This window comes from Catharus ustulatus, chromosome 5 (genome assembly GCF_009819885.2).
Source record: "Catharus ustulatus isolate bCatUst1 chromosome 5, bCatUst1.pri.v2, whole genome shotgun sequence".
Classification (NCBI taxonomy): domain Eukaryota; kingdom Metazoa; phylum Chordata; class Aves; order Passeriformes; family Turdidae; genus Catharus; species Catharus ustulatus.
The window spans coordinates 17,802,920-17,820,371 of NC_046225.1; the positions used below are offsets into that span (position 1 = coordinate 17,802,920).

General features: G+C 40.5%; 1 protein-coding gene across 5 annotated transcripts in view; it reads right to left on the bottom strand.

Annotated features, from left to right (window-relative positions):
• The window catches only part of FAM13A (family with sequence similarity 13 member A), a 119,370-nt gene that overhangs the window by 66,346 nt on the left and 35,572 nt on the right, over window positions 1–17,452 (bottom strand). For 4 of the 5 annotated variants that reach the window (XM_033060312.1, XM_033060314.1, XM_033060313.1 and 1 more), the window contains one exon: window positions 5,668–5,840. In XM_033060312.1, the coding sequence (XP_032916203.1) occupies window positions 5,668–5,840 (173 nt within the window). Of the gene's footprint in view, window positions 1–5,667; window positions 5,841–15,422; window positions 15,444–17,452 lie in introns of those variants that run through there. The other variant, XM_033060315.1, reaches the window with a different exon arrangement.

The following is a 17,452-nucleotide window of genomic DNA, read 5'->3' on the forward strand; positions in this document are numbered from 1 at the left end:
AAACAGAGACAAAGATAAAATGGATAGAATTATAAAGGAAAATTAGAATAGTGTGATGGACAAAGCCTAATTTAAAGGAGTAACCTGTGCAGGGTGGAAGAGAAAGGTCAAATGCTTGGAAAAATACACTGAAATCCACCCAGGTGACTTGCACGGAAAAAATCTACATAATTACATGCGTCCATAACTGTTGTTACATCTGGGTTATAGACAGGGGAGAAGAACCCAGGAAGAGCTCAGACCACACCCTGATTTGCCATTCACAGTCACCTGCCTTGGAGAGACACAGAAATCACATATCTTTGTGGCTGTGTTTTTAGAAAACTGAATGCTTTTCTTAATAACTCATTATGTAAGGCAGCTCCTGCTGCCAGCAGCCCACAATGTAAGAAAGAAGGGAATTGATTGCATAGGAGGGTGGAGACAAATGTACTTGCAAAGTTAAATGAGTCAGCTTGGAAAAACTAACTCAACACAACTTAAAGACGGAAAGTGGCAAAAAGCAACAACACTTTACATAAAATGTTCTCTCTGAGGGCTCAGAACAGGGCCTGCCAGAGGCTGCTGCATGCTGAATGATGTGGAAGGCAACTGTGTTTACCACCTCCCGACCAACGTTCCAGACCTTTACCCCTTCCCTGAATCGTTTTCTTGAAGAATCCATGGCTGTTAGAGGACAGTCCTGCCTGCTGCCTGGCTGCAGTCCCTTATGTAAAACTGGCAGCAAGACTCCTCAGTGGTAAGGCAAATTATTACTTTTGATGGGGACTGAATGTACTGGCATGACAGACTTCAAAAACAAAAAAACTCCAAACCAAAACAAAAATAGTCAGCTAAGCAAACAACACTAGCCCCCCTGTTTGATTTGTTCTGGCAAGAACAGGCCAATTCTTATCACATGTCAGAGAATAATGATAAGTTTTGGCTTGCCTTGGTTTTAAACCGCAGCTGCTAAAAGGAAAGCCAACAAATAGGGAAAGTGTTTATAGTAAGCACAAACTTCTCTGTGTACAAATATATGTATGCTTTCATACCTCAATAACTAGTAGTGAAAATACACAGTGTCATTAAGAACGTGGCACAGCAGGGTACATTAACCAACCTTCTATTTTAGGGATGCTACCATGCTACTAGGCATGTGGTCCCTTTATTTTCAGGACACAGGCCAGATATAAGGATTTTTGTGAACAAAAGGTTGATGTAAACAAACCTTCTCTTTGAAAACGTGCACATGTTGGAAAGCCAGCACGGCTTATCTGTGCTGGCAAATCTCATTGCAGCTGTGATGGCAGTCACAAACAGGAATTTGTGATCTCTGGCACACACAGAAGTGGCTACAAAATACAGAAGGCTGGCTTACTGAACAACTGCTGTGGTTGCTCTAGGTTGTGGTTCTGAGGAGCTGCACAGTGTTTTTCTGCACAATGAAATCTGGCTGCCATACATGGCACTCATTTCCCAACCACTACTAGGCAAGGGCAGCTACTCAGCTGCACTTCTTTGATATTTCCATGCACAGAGCTTAACAGCACCACAAACATCAGGATGCCCTCCCACTGAGGGATCCCTCTTCAAAATAGTCCCAGGAGTGCAAAGAGATGCAGCTCCAGCAAGTGCTAGAATAGGCATGTACAACAGAAAGCGTATTTCAGCGCCCTTTCCTGGGCAAAAGATCCAGCATAGTGTCAACCAAAGTCAGCAGACACCACACACCTCTGAGCCAGTACCAGGAAAGACCATCCTCAATCCTCATTCTCACCATCCTCAATCCCCTGCTTCACATTTTGAAGGAATGCAGGAAGCATTTTCCCACCTTCCTGAAGGGTCTCTTTCCCTTTGCTTGCATACAAAGTTCAGCATGAAAAATGAGAGAATTGCTTGCAAGAGGCCCTCTTACCTTTGTATCCATGTAAATCTCAATATATCTAACCCTGAAGTAAAAGCCATTTGAATCTATTATTTGAAGCAGTTATTTGAAGTTTTAGCACCTCTAAACATATTCAAAATCATGCCAATTCCTACTATAGCTATGTATGAACTGGAGTTTTGAGCAGACATTTTCCTTCTAAACAGAGAAAGCAAGAGGGACCCAAAGAGGGACTCTCCGCCTCACAGAACTGCAAGCCCACTCTAGACCCCTCTCACTGAAGGTCTGGTAAGGCCCCAGGGTGGAACATTCCCTCCAGCCCACTCTCCAGTCCAAAAATTGTTGCCTCCCCCAGCTCCTGAGTCTGCAGTGTATGTCTTGTGGTTCTCATCCAGGTAAAGACAAAGGATGTGTGTGGTTCCCAGCCTCTGGAGGTTTGGCTGCCCTGAAGCTCTGCACAGGAACTCTTGCAAAAATGAGATGAGACTCACAGAAGCAAGTAACAGGCTGCATACTGCCTAAGGACCTTAATTATTTTTTCAGAGGACCAGTCTCTCCTCTCCTGCCCTTTCCCTACTTTCTTCCTTCCTGTCTTTCCTTCTCCACTGTTTTTGGATTTTTGGATGGACTCAAGAGCTGCATTACTGGTATGCTTTTCTCCTATTGCATAATTAGCAGTTTGCCCTTTGGCATATAGCTATAATAATGAGGCAATTTTCAAAACAACACATACATTATGTGCTAGTGGGAACTGCAGGTACATAGAGTTAATCCACATATTTTGTCCAGAAAAAAAGGAACATAACTTTACATATAACATTTTCTTAAGATAACTGTTGTGAACAGAAGGTGATACAGAGTTTATGCTCTGCAATGTTTTGACTGCAACTGATACATTGCATATTTCAGATGACAGCAGCCCCTTCAAAAAACTCCTGCAATGAAGAATGTCATACTTGTAAGGAGGCATACCATAACTTTCAATATTTTCAAAAATGCTAAGTCAAATGGTAAGTCATTATAGAAGACACAGTCACAACTGTAGTTGCTACTTAATATGTGGATCTTCATTTTAAGGACAACTGTATAAATACACATATTAAGAGGCATTTTAAATAGTATTAAAAATCACTGATCAACCCGAAGTCTCTTAGTTTCTCCATGAAGGTTCTAGTGTCAAATGAAACTGAAAAATTATTAAAGATTGTAATCTTTGCTGGAGGGAGCCATAGGGGCTTAGTGTGTGTGGTTATTTCTTCACTATCACACTTGTGAAACTGCTAAAGGTGGAATTCTGCATCTACTGTTGTATGCAGCCCTTCATCCCCTTCTAATCCACCTATATCATGGTATCTGAGTGTGGAAATGGAACAAACCACAGGCGTGTTCATGAAACAGCAAATGATTATAACTGCCAAGAACAACCTTTATTCTTTTCTAACAAAGATCATATCATAGATGAGCAGATACAGTAGTTTCACGAAAATTTATCTGGTAATTACATATAATTAATGATAACGTTTATTTTAGAACTGTTGGTACCTTGTGACACAAAACACCCCAACAAGAATAGCAGTGTGCTTGCAAAGCACTTTGTAATCTAGGTCAGATGCCAGAGTCCTTCTGCTGAAATGGGTGAAAACTCCTAATAATAGCCTTGCACTGAAATAACACCAGGTAATACTTCATTGTGGGCTTAAATTACATGGGAGTGGCACAAGGCTGCCGAAAGCATGTTTGAAACCACTCCTGATATATCAGTGCACGACACTGATGCCAGGGAATCAAGGTTTGTGCCTGTTGCACAGACACCCCAAGCATGTTAGGTCTGGTAGATACCTCTCTTTGCTCTTCCCCTAGTCCAGGGCCTTTTCTCCATCCCTTCCTGCCCAACAACTGGCCAACCTGAAGCTGGGAAGAAAACAGCAAACACTACCTACTCCTCCTTCAGCAGCAGCAGTAGATCACGGACAAAAAAGTACCAGATAAATGTCAGCACAGATATTCAATGCAATTACGTAAATACGTACAGAAGTGTGACAGGACAGAAAACTAGGGCACTCTTGAACAAAATGGGATTACAACAGAATTAATTTCTAGAGTTAATTAATTTCCCAGATAAAATCAGAGATGCAGACTTCTTCCAACCCAAGGCCTGAGCATGAAGATCAGGCTTCTGCCTAGTTATAAACACATTTCATTAATGTCCTGTGCCAGCAGTGGCCTAACTGTCCCACACTTCAAAAGTACTCTTCTCAGCAATTACATGTTGACAGGAAAGCAGGATTCCCTACAGCAAATAATTACATTGTTTGGGGACTGTTGTCCTAAAAGAAAAGCAGTTTGTTGGGGTATCACATGAAGTACATCAGTCACACACCTTCCCAGACATGAGACCTGGCAGTTCTTTATTTCTATCCTTGGGCACCTCATTTCCCTTTATACCTTGGAACACAGCAGAACACAGCCAGGCTCCTGCGTATCAACACAAGAGGTTGGAACTTCTGCCACAGCCCCAGCTGCCTGGCCCTGTCTAGCTGCTAAACTGTACTGCCTTCTCCAATTTGCCAGCTGACCTGCTCTGATCATTAATTTCTAACTCATCTCAGTCAAAAGTAGCTGGACTGATGAAGCCACGTAAACAAACTTGATGTGTTCTGGCTGCAGGAAGTTTTGGGGAAGCTTAGGGATAATGAAACACACAGCTAAAATAGCTAAGAGTTAAATAGCCTTTTCTGCCAAGGGCTAGAAACCAATTTCAACATTTATGCTTCACCACCATTACTATGAATCAAAATCTGGTGTTAGTGCATAATTTGCTAACTTGTCTTGTAAACTGAGTGCTGTCTGTCTGCACTGGTGCTGAGAATAGCACACATCTCCTGCTTACACAGTTAAGTCACTCAGTTACGTGTCTGGCAGCACTGCCTCTGCTTTGTGCTCCTGGTTGGTATGCTGGGACACTGCAGTGCTCTGTTTCATTACATGTGAACAGCACTATTTCCCACCAATTCCATATTTCAGTAGCATACCGAAATTTCCCACAGTAACCTGAATCCCTTGAGTGCAGCACTAAACACAAGAGGAAAAAGAAGAGCAGACTCAATTCAATATTCTGAGAACAATGAAAAAATCCTGGTTCAGCCTCATGTGTAGGGAAGGACTTTAAAGGAAAGCAGAATGCCCATTACCTGTTTACCTAACACAATCTGCCAGCAATTAAAACTCAAAATACACTTTTAGATAGACACTTTTATAGATGCTTTACACCAATAGACTCTCATAGATAAATTCACAAAGATACACAGATACTCTACCCATACTCTTCTATTCTTGTCTGAATGGAGTAGTACTATCAGTAGCACCATCCTTGCCAGAAAGAGAAAACCCTTCAAAAGCCCCTTCCTTTTCGGATTTAAGAGTGAGAATGAAGTCAGACATCTGCTAAGACTTAAACTAGACGTATCAACTACACTTGATTATTCAAAAGAGACACATTTTGGTTGCGTCTTGTGCTTGGTGTAATTTCTGTTGCCTGACTGTAGATCAGACCTGTCTATCTGCACTCCTTCACCAAGCAGGCTACCTTAATATGCTTGAAATCTTTTGTTGGAGAGGCAAACCAAAGCACACAGCTGGCTTTGGAGTGTGTGGATTCAACAGGAAAAGGCACATTAATTTATCTTACACCCCAGTATCCTGTTTAAGTGTTCAAAATGCCCAGAGCCAGAGATGTAGGTACAAAACCAACAAAGAGAAAAACATAAAGAAAAAAAAAAAGAGATAAAAAGAACACTAACCTGGAAGAAAACACATCATTGTTAACAACGGAGATTTTATCTGCTAAGTCCATCTCCTTCCCATATGAACCACTGTCTGTTAATTGGTGGCTGACTCGAGGTATTCCATCTGACTGGCCTGGTTGTAGCAACAGGCACGTTCGGCTGCATTGTTCCACTGGGGGTTTGGTCATCTACAGAAGCAAGGAGAGAAAATTGAAATGTGAAAGGGAGAAAGGCCAGAGCAGCCCTTTCACATAACCTGTAACTGAAAGACATTGTGTACCAGTGTACAAAGCAAAGGTGACAAGGTGCAAAACAGTATTACAAAATACATCTAAATCAAACACTCAGCTTAATAGGAGTATTTAAAGAAAAATAAAGGTGCGTCCATTGAAAGAGCAGGGGCAAGAAAAAAAATTTAAAAAGAAATGTAAGTGAAATAAATACTATTCAATTAGAAATCAGAATTTAAATATAGAAAATAAATATTTTCTGTATCACAGCAGATGGACTAAAAAAGTTTGCACTGAATTTACTTCTTGAAACTACTGGAGAAACAGATGCTAACAGCAAATATTATAGCTCTTCTCAACCCTGTTCCCAACCTTTTTAATGTCAGTTGATATCAGCATGTACCCTAAGAATGCTTAGGGGAGAAGAGCAAGTTCAGAGGTTTGCCCCTTGTTTTAACAGCAAACATTGAACCTAACCTTTGTGACTGTGTTCAGTTTTCTCTTGAGTTCACTTCTGGTTTTAGCCTTTGCAAGATCCTGAAGCTGGGAGTTTCACAACATTGTTACACATTGATTAAAATTGATTAAAAAGTACTTCTATTTTAGGTATGGTGACATAATCTTTCCTCTGGTTTTGAATTACGAGAATTTGTCAGTAACTGTTCCTTAATCACCTCCCCCACATCAATCCTGACTTTATACTACTCCAGTAATGGTCTATATTCAGACAGAAAAATATGAGTTTATACAGTCCCTCATTTTACAGAAGTCATACTCATGTGTTTGATCATTCTTGCTGCTTTTCTCTACACCTTTTCACCTACTGTGAAGTCCTTTCCAAAATGTAGTCAGAAGTGCATTTGGCATTATACATGAAGGCAGATTTAGTGGTGGCTTCTCACAAAAATCTAACTTCTCATTTACTTTCATGATTGCTTAATTTGGAGCTCATCAGTACACACATTTACATAATCTGTGGGGTTTTGTGGACATAGTTAGCGTACAGTGATGGAAACTCAACTAATCAGTTTTTCAACCAATAAAGAGTAAATCAGAAGCCTTCTGAAAGTCTTTGCAACCAGCTTTTAATTTTTCCTACCTTGAGTACTTTCCTATTAGCAGTACACCGAGTATTTTCCAGGTCATTATGGAAGCAGTTCAATAGCATGGATTCCAACAAAGATCCTTAAGGGACTTCTCAGGAAACCTTTCTCCACCAATAAACCATAAATCATATCTTTTTACTGCTTTCTAATTATTAATCCATTAGAAGTCTTTCCTTCTGATCATAAGATATCTTTGCTTCTTTAGAAACTGTTGGCAATTCCATTAAAACCTTTTGAAAATTCAAGTGTACTATACTGACTATACCTATAAACATGTTCACAGGCATGTAACAATTGTTTTTTTAAAGAAATAATGCTGGTGCCTCAGAACCACTTTAATTAACCATTTGTTTTTCAGTTCTGCTGACTGCTACAGTTCTTACAAATCTGCTGGACAGTAAACCAGAATTTCTGAACTCCTTTTCATACCTGGCTTACTCTAAGGTTTTTTTTGTAAAATTTATTTTACTTCTGTTTCTAGTACTTTATTCCACTCACAGTTGCTTTCAAATGCTTTGTGCATGTTGAAAAGTTTCATGGGACAGAAGGCTGCTTATTACTGAGCTTTGTAGAGAATAAAATGAAAAACAAAATGTGTATCAGTGCAAAGGAAAATCAGAGAGAGACATTGAGAGAGCTTCCCAGTTTCAGCCTGTGGACTGCTCGCTCTGAGTAAGATCCTGACTTTGCTGACGTCAATGGGCATTTTGCCTAAAGTCAGGATCTCACCTTTGGACCACTGCTGCTTCCACAGCAGCACTCTGTAAGCTCATCACCTGGAGAGGTCTCTGGCTGTTGGCACCAGGGAACTGGGTACACAGCACATGGGCACCAGACAGTGCCTCTCAGCTGGTACGGAACAGCAGCAGTGCTTTGATTTCAAAGGGGAAAACCATGTCTGTGGGGAGGAGGGCAGACAGCTACACAAGGCAATGTTACAGGAGAGAATCACAACAGGAGGCAGCGGGGCCTGGGGTGCAGATACACTGAAAAAGAGACCAGAACCCAACTGGCTATAACCTCCTTTCAAGTCCATGTAGAGAGCAATAATGTCACCCCTTAATCTCTTTTTCTCCAGGCTAAACAAGCCCAGCTCAAGAACATACCACATGCTGCAAACTGAGATGCCTGATGTGGTGTGGCATCTGTCAGAGCAGCATTTTGTCCCCAGCAAAATCTAACCACTAAACAAACAAAAATATATAAATCTTTGTAAATACATACAAAGCTTCACTTTGAAAGACGATACCAGTAAATCCAAGGACAAGCCTAGAGAGTAGGCTTTGGCTAAAGAAAATATAATTTGATTTTTGTTTCCTGAAAGTTTTTTTCTCTGGTGAAGATTAGCCTCAAATTGCATTTGACGAAGATCAGACTCAGCCTGAAGCAGGTATATTGTGGGTAGTTACAGCACAGCTACAGTCTGCAGCCACTGAAAGCATGGACTCTGTTGAAGTCTGCTACTCTATAATTTAAAGTACTCAGCCAAATACAAGCAAAATAGCATCAGGTGCTAGTGACAATCAAAAGGACAAAACAATAATAAAAGCATCAAAGAACAGAAAACTACAAGGCAATATTACACCGTACATCCCGCCTTTGGCTGTTGAGTTTTGTTGTCTCAAAGTTCACATTCAAGGAACTGTGGCTGCAGTTATAACAGACACTAGTCAGTTTTATGACCAGTATAAACATGCATCATGATGGGTGTTGAAGAAAGTGCAAGAAAACCTTTCACATAGAGGCACAAGATGACCAGCCAAGTGACATCATCCCACACAATACCACCATAAAGATTCTTCGTAACTGACTGGCTGCATCATAGGGATATTTCATCTCCCTGTGAAGTGGCAGAAGCTCCTGGGTTCAAAGATCAAAGATGAATATGACCTATTCTAAAGATGTGACGTGGTATGGTGACTAATCTTTCTCTGTTTTTGAAGAACAGAAGCTGCTCCAGATGAGTCTGGAGAGCTCTGTGCATATGAATCAACATGGTTTAAAAAACAAATCCTGAGCACAGGTCATCCTGTTTTTCTGAGTACCTCACTCATGTTCTCAAGTAGGAAAATGAAAAACTTCCAATATCCCAAGCTGTGCATGAACATGTCCATATAATTGGACAATTCACACCCATTTAGGTAATTACAAAGTCAGATCCTTTGGAAGAAATTAGCTGTGAGTTTATATTTAAATGTCATCATTGAAAGGATAATAAAGATATTTCTATAAGGTAATCCTCAACAAACTCACAAGGTATTTAAAACATACATAGCACATTCTTTTGTTTAAATGTGTATGAACATAGTACTCTTCCAGACAAGAGAAACCTCCCTCAAAATTTGCTTAATACACAAATGGAATTCTTAGAATTGTCCACCAAAGCAAAGAGGTCCATATTACTTTTGGAAAGACTTAATATTTTGTCACCCTAGTGCTTTTTCAACTTATGAGTGATCTATATTAATACAACTATTCCATGGAATAAAAAAAGGTACATTTTTTTTAAAAAACACAGGCATGGTTGAGTGATGCATGGAAATTTGGAATGCTGGTTTCTTTTTCACTCTAGTCTCAATTTGACTAGCTATCAGCACAAAGCTTTAATGTCAATTTATCCACTCATCAGCATTACCTCTGCTTCATGAAGGACTGAGATAGGGAGAACATTAGCCAGCTGTAACTCACACCAGACAGCTAATCAACCTAATTCAGCCAGTTCTGCCCAGTCTGACCAGGGAATGAGCCACCTACCAAAGTCACCCACACTCGGTATTTGGCCACTGAGACCTCTTGAACAAATATATTCCACTCACTCCATTCATACACAGAACTTACAGCTCTCTGCCAAAGTTAATGGTAATGACAATGATGATTACACCAGGCCTTGTTTGGAGACACAGACTTTGCCAGAGGTTTTAGGTCATCCTGAATTACCCCAGAGAATCTGGTGGAAATGCCTGCTGAGACAGCAAATACCTTCAAGTCATTCAGTGAACAGACCAAGTATTTAAGCTGTATTTGTGTTGCTCTCCAGAATTTCATACTACTGCCAGTTCTCACACAACACCAGCTCCACCACCATTTTATTGCAGTAAAGGACTTCTGGGATGAATCTGGACAGTGTGAATCTCCTGCAGCTGTGAGTATCAGATATATTTCAGTCCCAAAGTGCTTGCAAAGGTAGGGATAACAAATCTGCAGTGAGATTTTTCAGTTATGTTCATCTCACTCTTGTCACATTATTCTTTCTCTTCTATTCCTATCCTCCTTCTGAGGGTGTGATTACATCACTGGCCATGGCACAGAATTTCGGTGTGTGAGGCAGCAAGTACTAAAGTCATGGTTTGAATGCTATATGGACTATACCAGCAGGGACAAAGTCAGAGAAGCTGTGGAACAACATAATCCAAACAAACCTGAATTATTCTGCCTTTTTTTTTTCCCATAACAGTAGAGCTAAAGATAAGGGAAGAAGTGCAGATGTTATCTACTGGACTTTGCAAGGCCTTTGACACAGTCCCCACCACATCCTTCTCTCCAAATCGCAGAGACACAGATTTTATGGATGGATGAGGATTGGCTGGATGGTAATGGTAATCCAGTAATGGAGTGGTGAAAGGCTCAATGTCCCAATCAACACTGATGACAAGTGGTGTCCTTCAGTACAGTTGTCTAGGGCTGCTGTCTTGTGCCCAAATGCTTCCCCCAAAACACAGATTCTATTCAGAAAGTAAAGAAACATAAAAATGTCACTAAAATCCACCTTGATTCATCACTTCACCTACCACCTACAATACTAATTTTAAAACCACATAGGCATATTACAGATGTGAAGTTCTTCTCAAATTAAAGATGCCTCATCATCTCAAATTACTGACACTGGGAGACAAAGATCAGTAGTTCTGTAATTGTTCCAGGTTTAGTAGAGTCAACATACACTTGAAAAATAATTCAGTTACCAACTCTCTTCCACACTCAAAACCAAGCCTGAAATCCTTCCTTGATTAACTGCTATACGAAACCATAAAGTCACGATAAATGTGGTCATCTTTATAATACATGCAGCTACCACTGCCAAATTTGGATTTCTCTTACTCTACTTGTATTTTTAGGCACTGGATGACTAAAACACCTCCTCTGCAACTCCGCTCTTCTCAGATATCAAAGTTATAAATTTGATGCAACCCTAAAGTTTATGAAGCTTTAAAATTCAATGAAATTATAATATTTTATGCAAATTCAGATGCCTTAATGAGAACAAGACTCTTTGGAATCAAAGAGATGGTATTATCTTCCTTTAAGCCACATCCCAGTCCTACTTGTCCAACTTAATGTCCTTTTATGTCAAGGTAACCCATCTAGTTGATCAAGGGAATCCTTTGGATTTCTGTACAGCTTTCAATGCTGTCTCTCACAGTATCCTGGACAAAGTAAACAATAATAAACATAATAAAAACATAATAAATACATTATGAGATAGGTGAGCAACTGGCTCATGGGTTGGGCACAAAGAGTCACAGTGACTGAGGTGACATCAGACTGGTGACCTGTCACCAGTGGGGTTCCACAGGGCCCAATCTTAGGATCTGTGCTCTTCAACACATCTTCATTACTTGGACACAGGACTTTAAGGGATACTAAGCATGTTTGCAGAACACACTAAACTGAGAGGAGCTGTTGACTTCCTCTGCAGAGGCCCTGCAGAGAGACCTCAACAAATCACAGGACTGGGCAATCACCAACCATGTGAAGCTCAATAAGGGAAGAAAGTGCAGGATTCAGCACCTGGGATGGGGCTATTCTGGATGTATAGACAGGATGGGAAACGAGATGCTGGAATGTAGCACTGTGGAAAGGGACCTGGGGGTTCTAGTCCATGGCAAGTTGAACATGGGTCAGCAGTGCCCTGCAGCCAGGAGGGCCAACCCTTCCTGGGGGCATCAGGACAGCATCACCAGCTAGACAAGGGAGGGGATTGTCCTGCTCTGCTCTGAGCTGGGGCAGCCTCACCTCCAGTGCTGGGGGCAGTTCTGGGCACCACAATGTAAGAAAGGCATTAAACTACCAGTGTCCAAAGAGGGCAGTGAAGATGGTGAAGGGTCTTAATGGAAAGCTATGCAAGGGCTGGCTGAGGTCATTGGTTTGTTCATCCTGGAGAAAAGGAGACTGAGGGGAGACCTCACTGCAGTTACAACTTCTCATGAGGGGAAGAGGAGGGGCGGGCACTGATCTTGGTTCTGGGCTCACCAGTGACAGGATCCAAGGGAATGGTCTGAAGTTGTGTCAGGGCAGGTTTAGGTTGGTTATTAGGAAAAGGTTCTTCACCCAGAAGATGGTTGGGCACTGAAACAGGCTCCCTCCCCAGGGCAGTAGTCACAGCATCAAGCCTGACAGAGCTCTGGAAACAACACCACAGCCTCCATATTTGACCAAAGCCACAGTGAACAGCAGAATTGCTTAAATGCTTGAAAGTAAACACACACTTTGCTAACACTGCCTGATTCCAGAGGTAAGGAGCTAGCAAATGCTCTCAGAAAGCCTATGAAATTCAAGCACAGCTATGCAGATACGGCATTTCTAGCTCCAGAGATAGTTTAAGTGTCACTGGCTGTGAATCCTGTAATTTTGTTTCAGTAAACTCTCAAGGTCAAAATCACGTCTCTTATAAACCAAAGCAGATTCAGTGAACAAACTCCAAATTTTCCCTGAATGCCAAACATTAAAACTGTACAGTCCAGAAATATGTAACCTCACCCCAAAGTGATCCTCTCCTAAAAATATTCAAAATTAAGAAATCCACCCAGTAGTAAGATCATCTTAACCTGTGACTCCATAGTGCACACACAACAGGAGGTTGTTGAAGTGAACCAGCAACACCTTAAGGCCCTTTTCCTGCAGGAGGTCAGGCACATTTGCCTAAGGGAATCCCTTCCGCCTCCTGTCTTGTACAGCTCTCCAGGCAGCTCTGTCAAAATGCTGCAAGCGTGCAGCCTGCATGGGATGTAGGCCAAAAAGCAACAAGATGTACAGGCCTCCAGCCAGAAGATACAACCAGCTCCCAGAGATTGCCAACTGCTGCCTGGCATCTGTTTGCCAAAGGAAATGTAGCACAGGCAATGTTCTGAAGTGAAGAGAGCATTATCCAGGTGGAGAGCAAAGAGTGGGATTGATGGCAGATCAGGGGTCCTAGGAATCTCAGCAAAAGGCAGGTTGAGGACTCCGTGGTGGATTAAATTGGGAAAAAAAAGCCAACCTAAAAGCAAAACAAGCATGCCTCACTTCACACTCCAGAGATATGACAGCCCACTGTCATACCATTTCTGTGCAGTAACAAACCTTACAGCCTCTTGAGAGACACAGAAATCCAGCCTTGGTCACAATGTATCCCACAAGGATACTGGAAGTTATTCACATAGAAATCCCAGAGTTTTGACCACTGCTGGGACACTGCTCCTCTTGGAGTAATTGCTGCCTTTTATCCACTTTAGACTCTCTTAGCTTGGACTCTCTTAGTAGATGATGCACTGAAGGTAGGAAGCACAAAAATGGCCAGATGATCACAATCACAAGAGAAATGCAGGAATGAACTTAAAAGGCTGACTATGGTTACAATTCCTGCTCTCAGCTTTCCACAGGGCAGACTTTCCTCTCATGTCTGTATTCACCTGCCCATTCTGAGCAATTGTGAGAGCAAGAAAAAATATGGAAAGTTACAGTAGTCACAATGGGCATCATTTGATATTCTTAAAATAAATGTCACCTCCAGTGAAGGAATCCTTAAGCAAATGCTCTGTAACTCTCTCCTGTGCTGTTAAAGGGCAAATGTTAATGAGCCCATCAAAAGCCAGAGAACAAAGAAAAGTCAGTACAGTGCCCATTACATTCCTTCATCCTTCCTTCTGGTCAACTGTTTGAGGTGTAAACAAGTAAGTGTTTGCCAAAGGATTTCTTCATTAGAAAAATGTGAAGCTGTGCCAAAACTCAGAGCTGTTCCACTGAAGTCCATGTAAGAGGTTGGAAAGTTTAAAACAAGCTGTTAAGAAACCTGTCTTTCTCCATGTATGGTGCTTCTCCTGTTCACAGCATGACAATGAATTACACACTAATGAAAGAATCTGCTGCCTAAAAGACACTTTTGGCACTGGTCTGAACTGCACTATATCCCATAAAGTGCAGGTAGATCCTTCAAGAAAAACAGATTCGTTTTACCTCTGTATTTCTCCCGCCCTCCGTTACTATATGGCCAAGTCATTAGCCAGGGAACCTGAATAACTGAAATGATGACTGCAAAGGCTGACTCCAGCTCCCACTCTTCAAAGTCTTTCCCTTCTCAGCAATGAGGAATGCTGTTTACAAACTCTGTAATAAAAGCAGGTTCAGGTCTTAGGAATTTTGAACAGAGGTGGAGCAGCACTCTCATACCAATAAACTGGCACTAAACATGCCCAAGCTCATTTTTATGGCCTTCTGAATCAACACAGGGTAATACAGATAAGCTGAGATATCACTAGAAATTCCACTAGAATTCCACGTAACAATGCAGCAACAAAAGGACAGGAACGATCCTGTTCTTGGATCATTCACCTCTGAACTAGAAAAGGAGTTAAAAAGACATTCTGTACTCTAATAGAACCTTCAAGGTGACTTCATAGGTGTTTTCTACCTCCCATTTTTATGGCATTGCATCTCCATTACATCTACACCTCCAGTTGTAAGTACAAGTCATCGCAGACAAATGACTCAAGTGAATCACTTTAGTGTATTAGATCAGATACTTCTGTCACATGATAGCAAAAGTTACAAATCAACACTCCTGCAGTTAATGTAGGACCAGGCTTGTCACTGACTGAATACTACTAAGTGAGCATGCAATAGTCAGAGATTTCAGGAAACATGCAGTACAATAATTGCTTTTATTATCTTGAACAGAGATGAAAAATGAGAACAGAAGTGCATGAACTAAAAGCAGAAAAAACCTCTGATAGCACACTATTAACTGCTCCATCATGGATTCTGTAACAGCACATGTAGTCTCATGTGTTTCAGTACAGAAATGCATTTAATTTGCACAAAATAATACTTCCAAGGGAGTTGGAGATTCATATACTGGGAACACAGCAAACAGCACTAGCTAATAACCTATTAAACATTAACCTCCAAAAGCCTGCTAAATGCAGGCTCTGGAAAGAGGTCTTAATTGCACTGCGCAGAATGCACACAATTCTATTTTTCTATTTTCTAAGAAAAGATCTTTACAGTTTATTCAAACACTTGAAAATGTCCTGCCCCTTCTCTACTGTCTTTCAATTCATGCTGGTTTTTCCAAGGCAAACATTACTATAAGATTATACAACTCCTCCTACAAACTGGCTATTTTTTTCTAAATGTACCGCACATCTTTATGTTGATTAAGACAAGGGGAAGAACTCACCACCATTAACAGGAAAGATGCAAGTTGAAAGACAAAATCTACTGGGAATATCTGGCAGGTCTAATAGTCACATTTTTAGGCTGCCCAAGCTCCTAGGCTACTTGAAAAACTTACAAACAAACAAAAGCAGAACCTCAAACACAGTTTAAGCTGAGAACCCACTGCTGTCAAGTGTTTTGTTCTTGCATATTAGCTTGTGAAAGACTGGCAGTATGTTTGATTTTAACCCTTTAAAATCCAGAAAGTAGAAAGAACACACTCATTTCCAATAACATGTCATACTTCAGTAACTAAGCGTATTATGGAATATATTTTGTTTTTCTAAACAGCCTGTGAACTTACAGATTAAAAAGTCAAACAGATTAAAATATTTTTGACCACAGTGAAACTGATTACTAACTCTACTAGCATAGATTAAATAACTATACATGTTGAGAAATCTGACTCTTGCTCTCAGAACATTCTTTGGTACTGGGATTCAATAAATTGATATTGTAATTTTCAAATGCAAGTATTTAAAGTCAGGCACTAGCATTCTACAGAGTAGTAAAACGTACAATATTTAATCAGGTCACACTTGCAAGGACTTAAAGAGCTCTTTTCTGTCTGCATTTCTGTTAAGGAAGTAAGCAATTACACCAACCTTTGTACTTGCATTAAAAAAATAACATTACATAACTACCTTTTTGCATTTTGGTGCATCTTTGAATTACTGAGGCTTGAGAATTCTTTGAGATTTCTATTTATTTATTTTTAGCATTGCTTGTGAAATTCGTGAAACAGTGGGATGAAATCTGTTGTGCTTTAAAGCCTAATTTCCCTTAAAAACCATGACATAACTCCTGTACAGCTGGGACAAAACAAATAAGCTTGGAGCCACAAAATTACTAGCATGGAGACGTAACACCTGAGCATCACTTTTCTAGAACATGACAAATATCCACAGAATGCTCTAAGAAGTATGACTTATTAGCAATTGCATATTTTCCATTCTCGTGCGAAGAAAAAATTTCCAGTGTGGCAGACTGGATACAAAACAAACTTTGTTTTGTTTAACTGTGTGTACTCAACAATCAGCATTAACTGTTTACACCTGGAAAGTTACCCAAGCCCTGTTTACTGTCAACAGATGCCAGTAATCACCTCTCCATCTCACACTCCCCAAAACCGGTGCAAACTACAATACCTGCTCATGATGGCATCAAGTCCCACCACAGTTAATAAGAGAAATTTTCTATCAAGAGTACTTGGGCCAAAGTAAATCATCAGCATCTGTACAGGACACTGTCAAATCCAGGTTTTGAAGTAAGTTTCTGTAATGATTTTCACGCAAGAATTGACAAGATCACGGAGAAAGCCACAGAACATTTCACTTGCTAACTATAAGAGGCAATATTTATGGGCAAACTGCACAGTCAGAAGTCTATCAGCATAAAACAAAGCTTTTAGTCATTTCCTACTTCTGCAAATGTGGCAAATTTAGAGACCTGCAGGTCCTCCTAGCCTTACACTATAATAATAAAGTGTCCTGGTTCCCTTATCCATTGTCATTTTAAGTAAGAGGGATTCATACAGCATACTTGCATACTGTTACCTGTCTCAGATGCAAAGTTCAGAACAGAATACTACCCTTGCTTTTATCCCTTTCAACAACATGTTGAATGGGCATAAAAATTGTTATGTTTCAGCCTCAGTCAACTGTAGCCATGAAGATATGACCTGTGCAGTCAATTTAGTCTTCTGTATTTGTAGCATGCTACCACACTAACACAAGACATAAAATGCAACTGACTGCTTAAGGAAGGAATTAGGAAAACATAGCTACTAAAAAAAATGGTTATATATTGTGGTGTATTTTAATGACAACAATAAACTTATTTGTCAATGACATAATATTCCCAGTTATCTTTGGAATAATCTCATTATTAATCCTGTGCTCATCCTCTCTTTCCTGCCTGATTCAGTAATTAATCTGTTTCTGGTCTCACACACTGCATAATCAGAGGAAACTGGCCTGTGGGTTTCTCAGT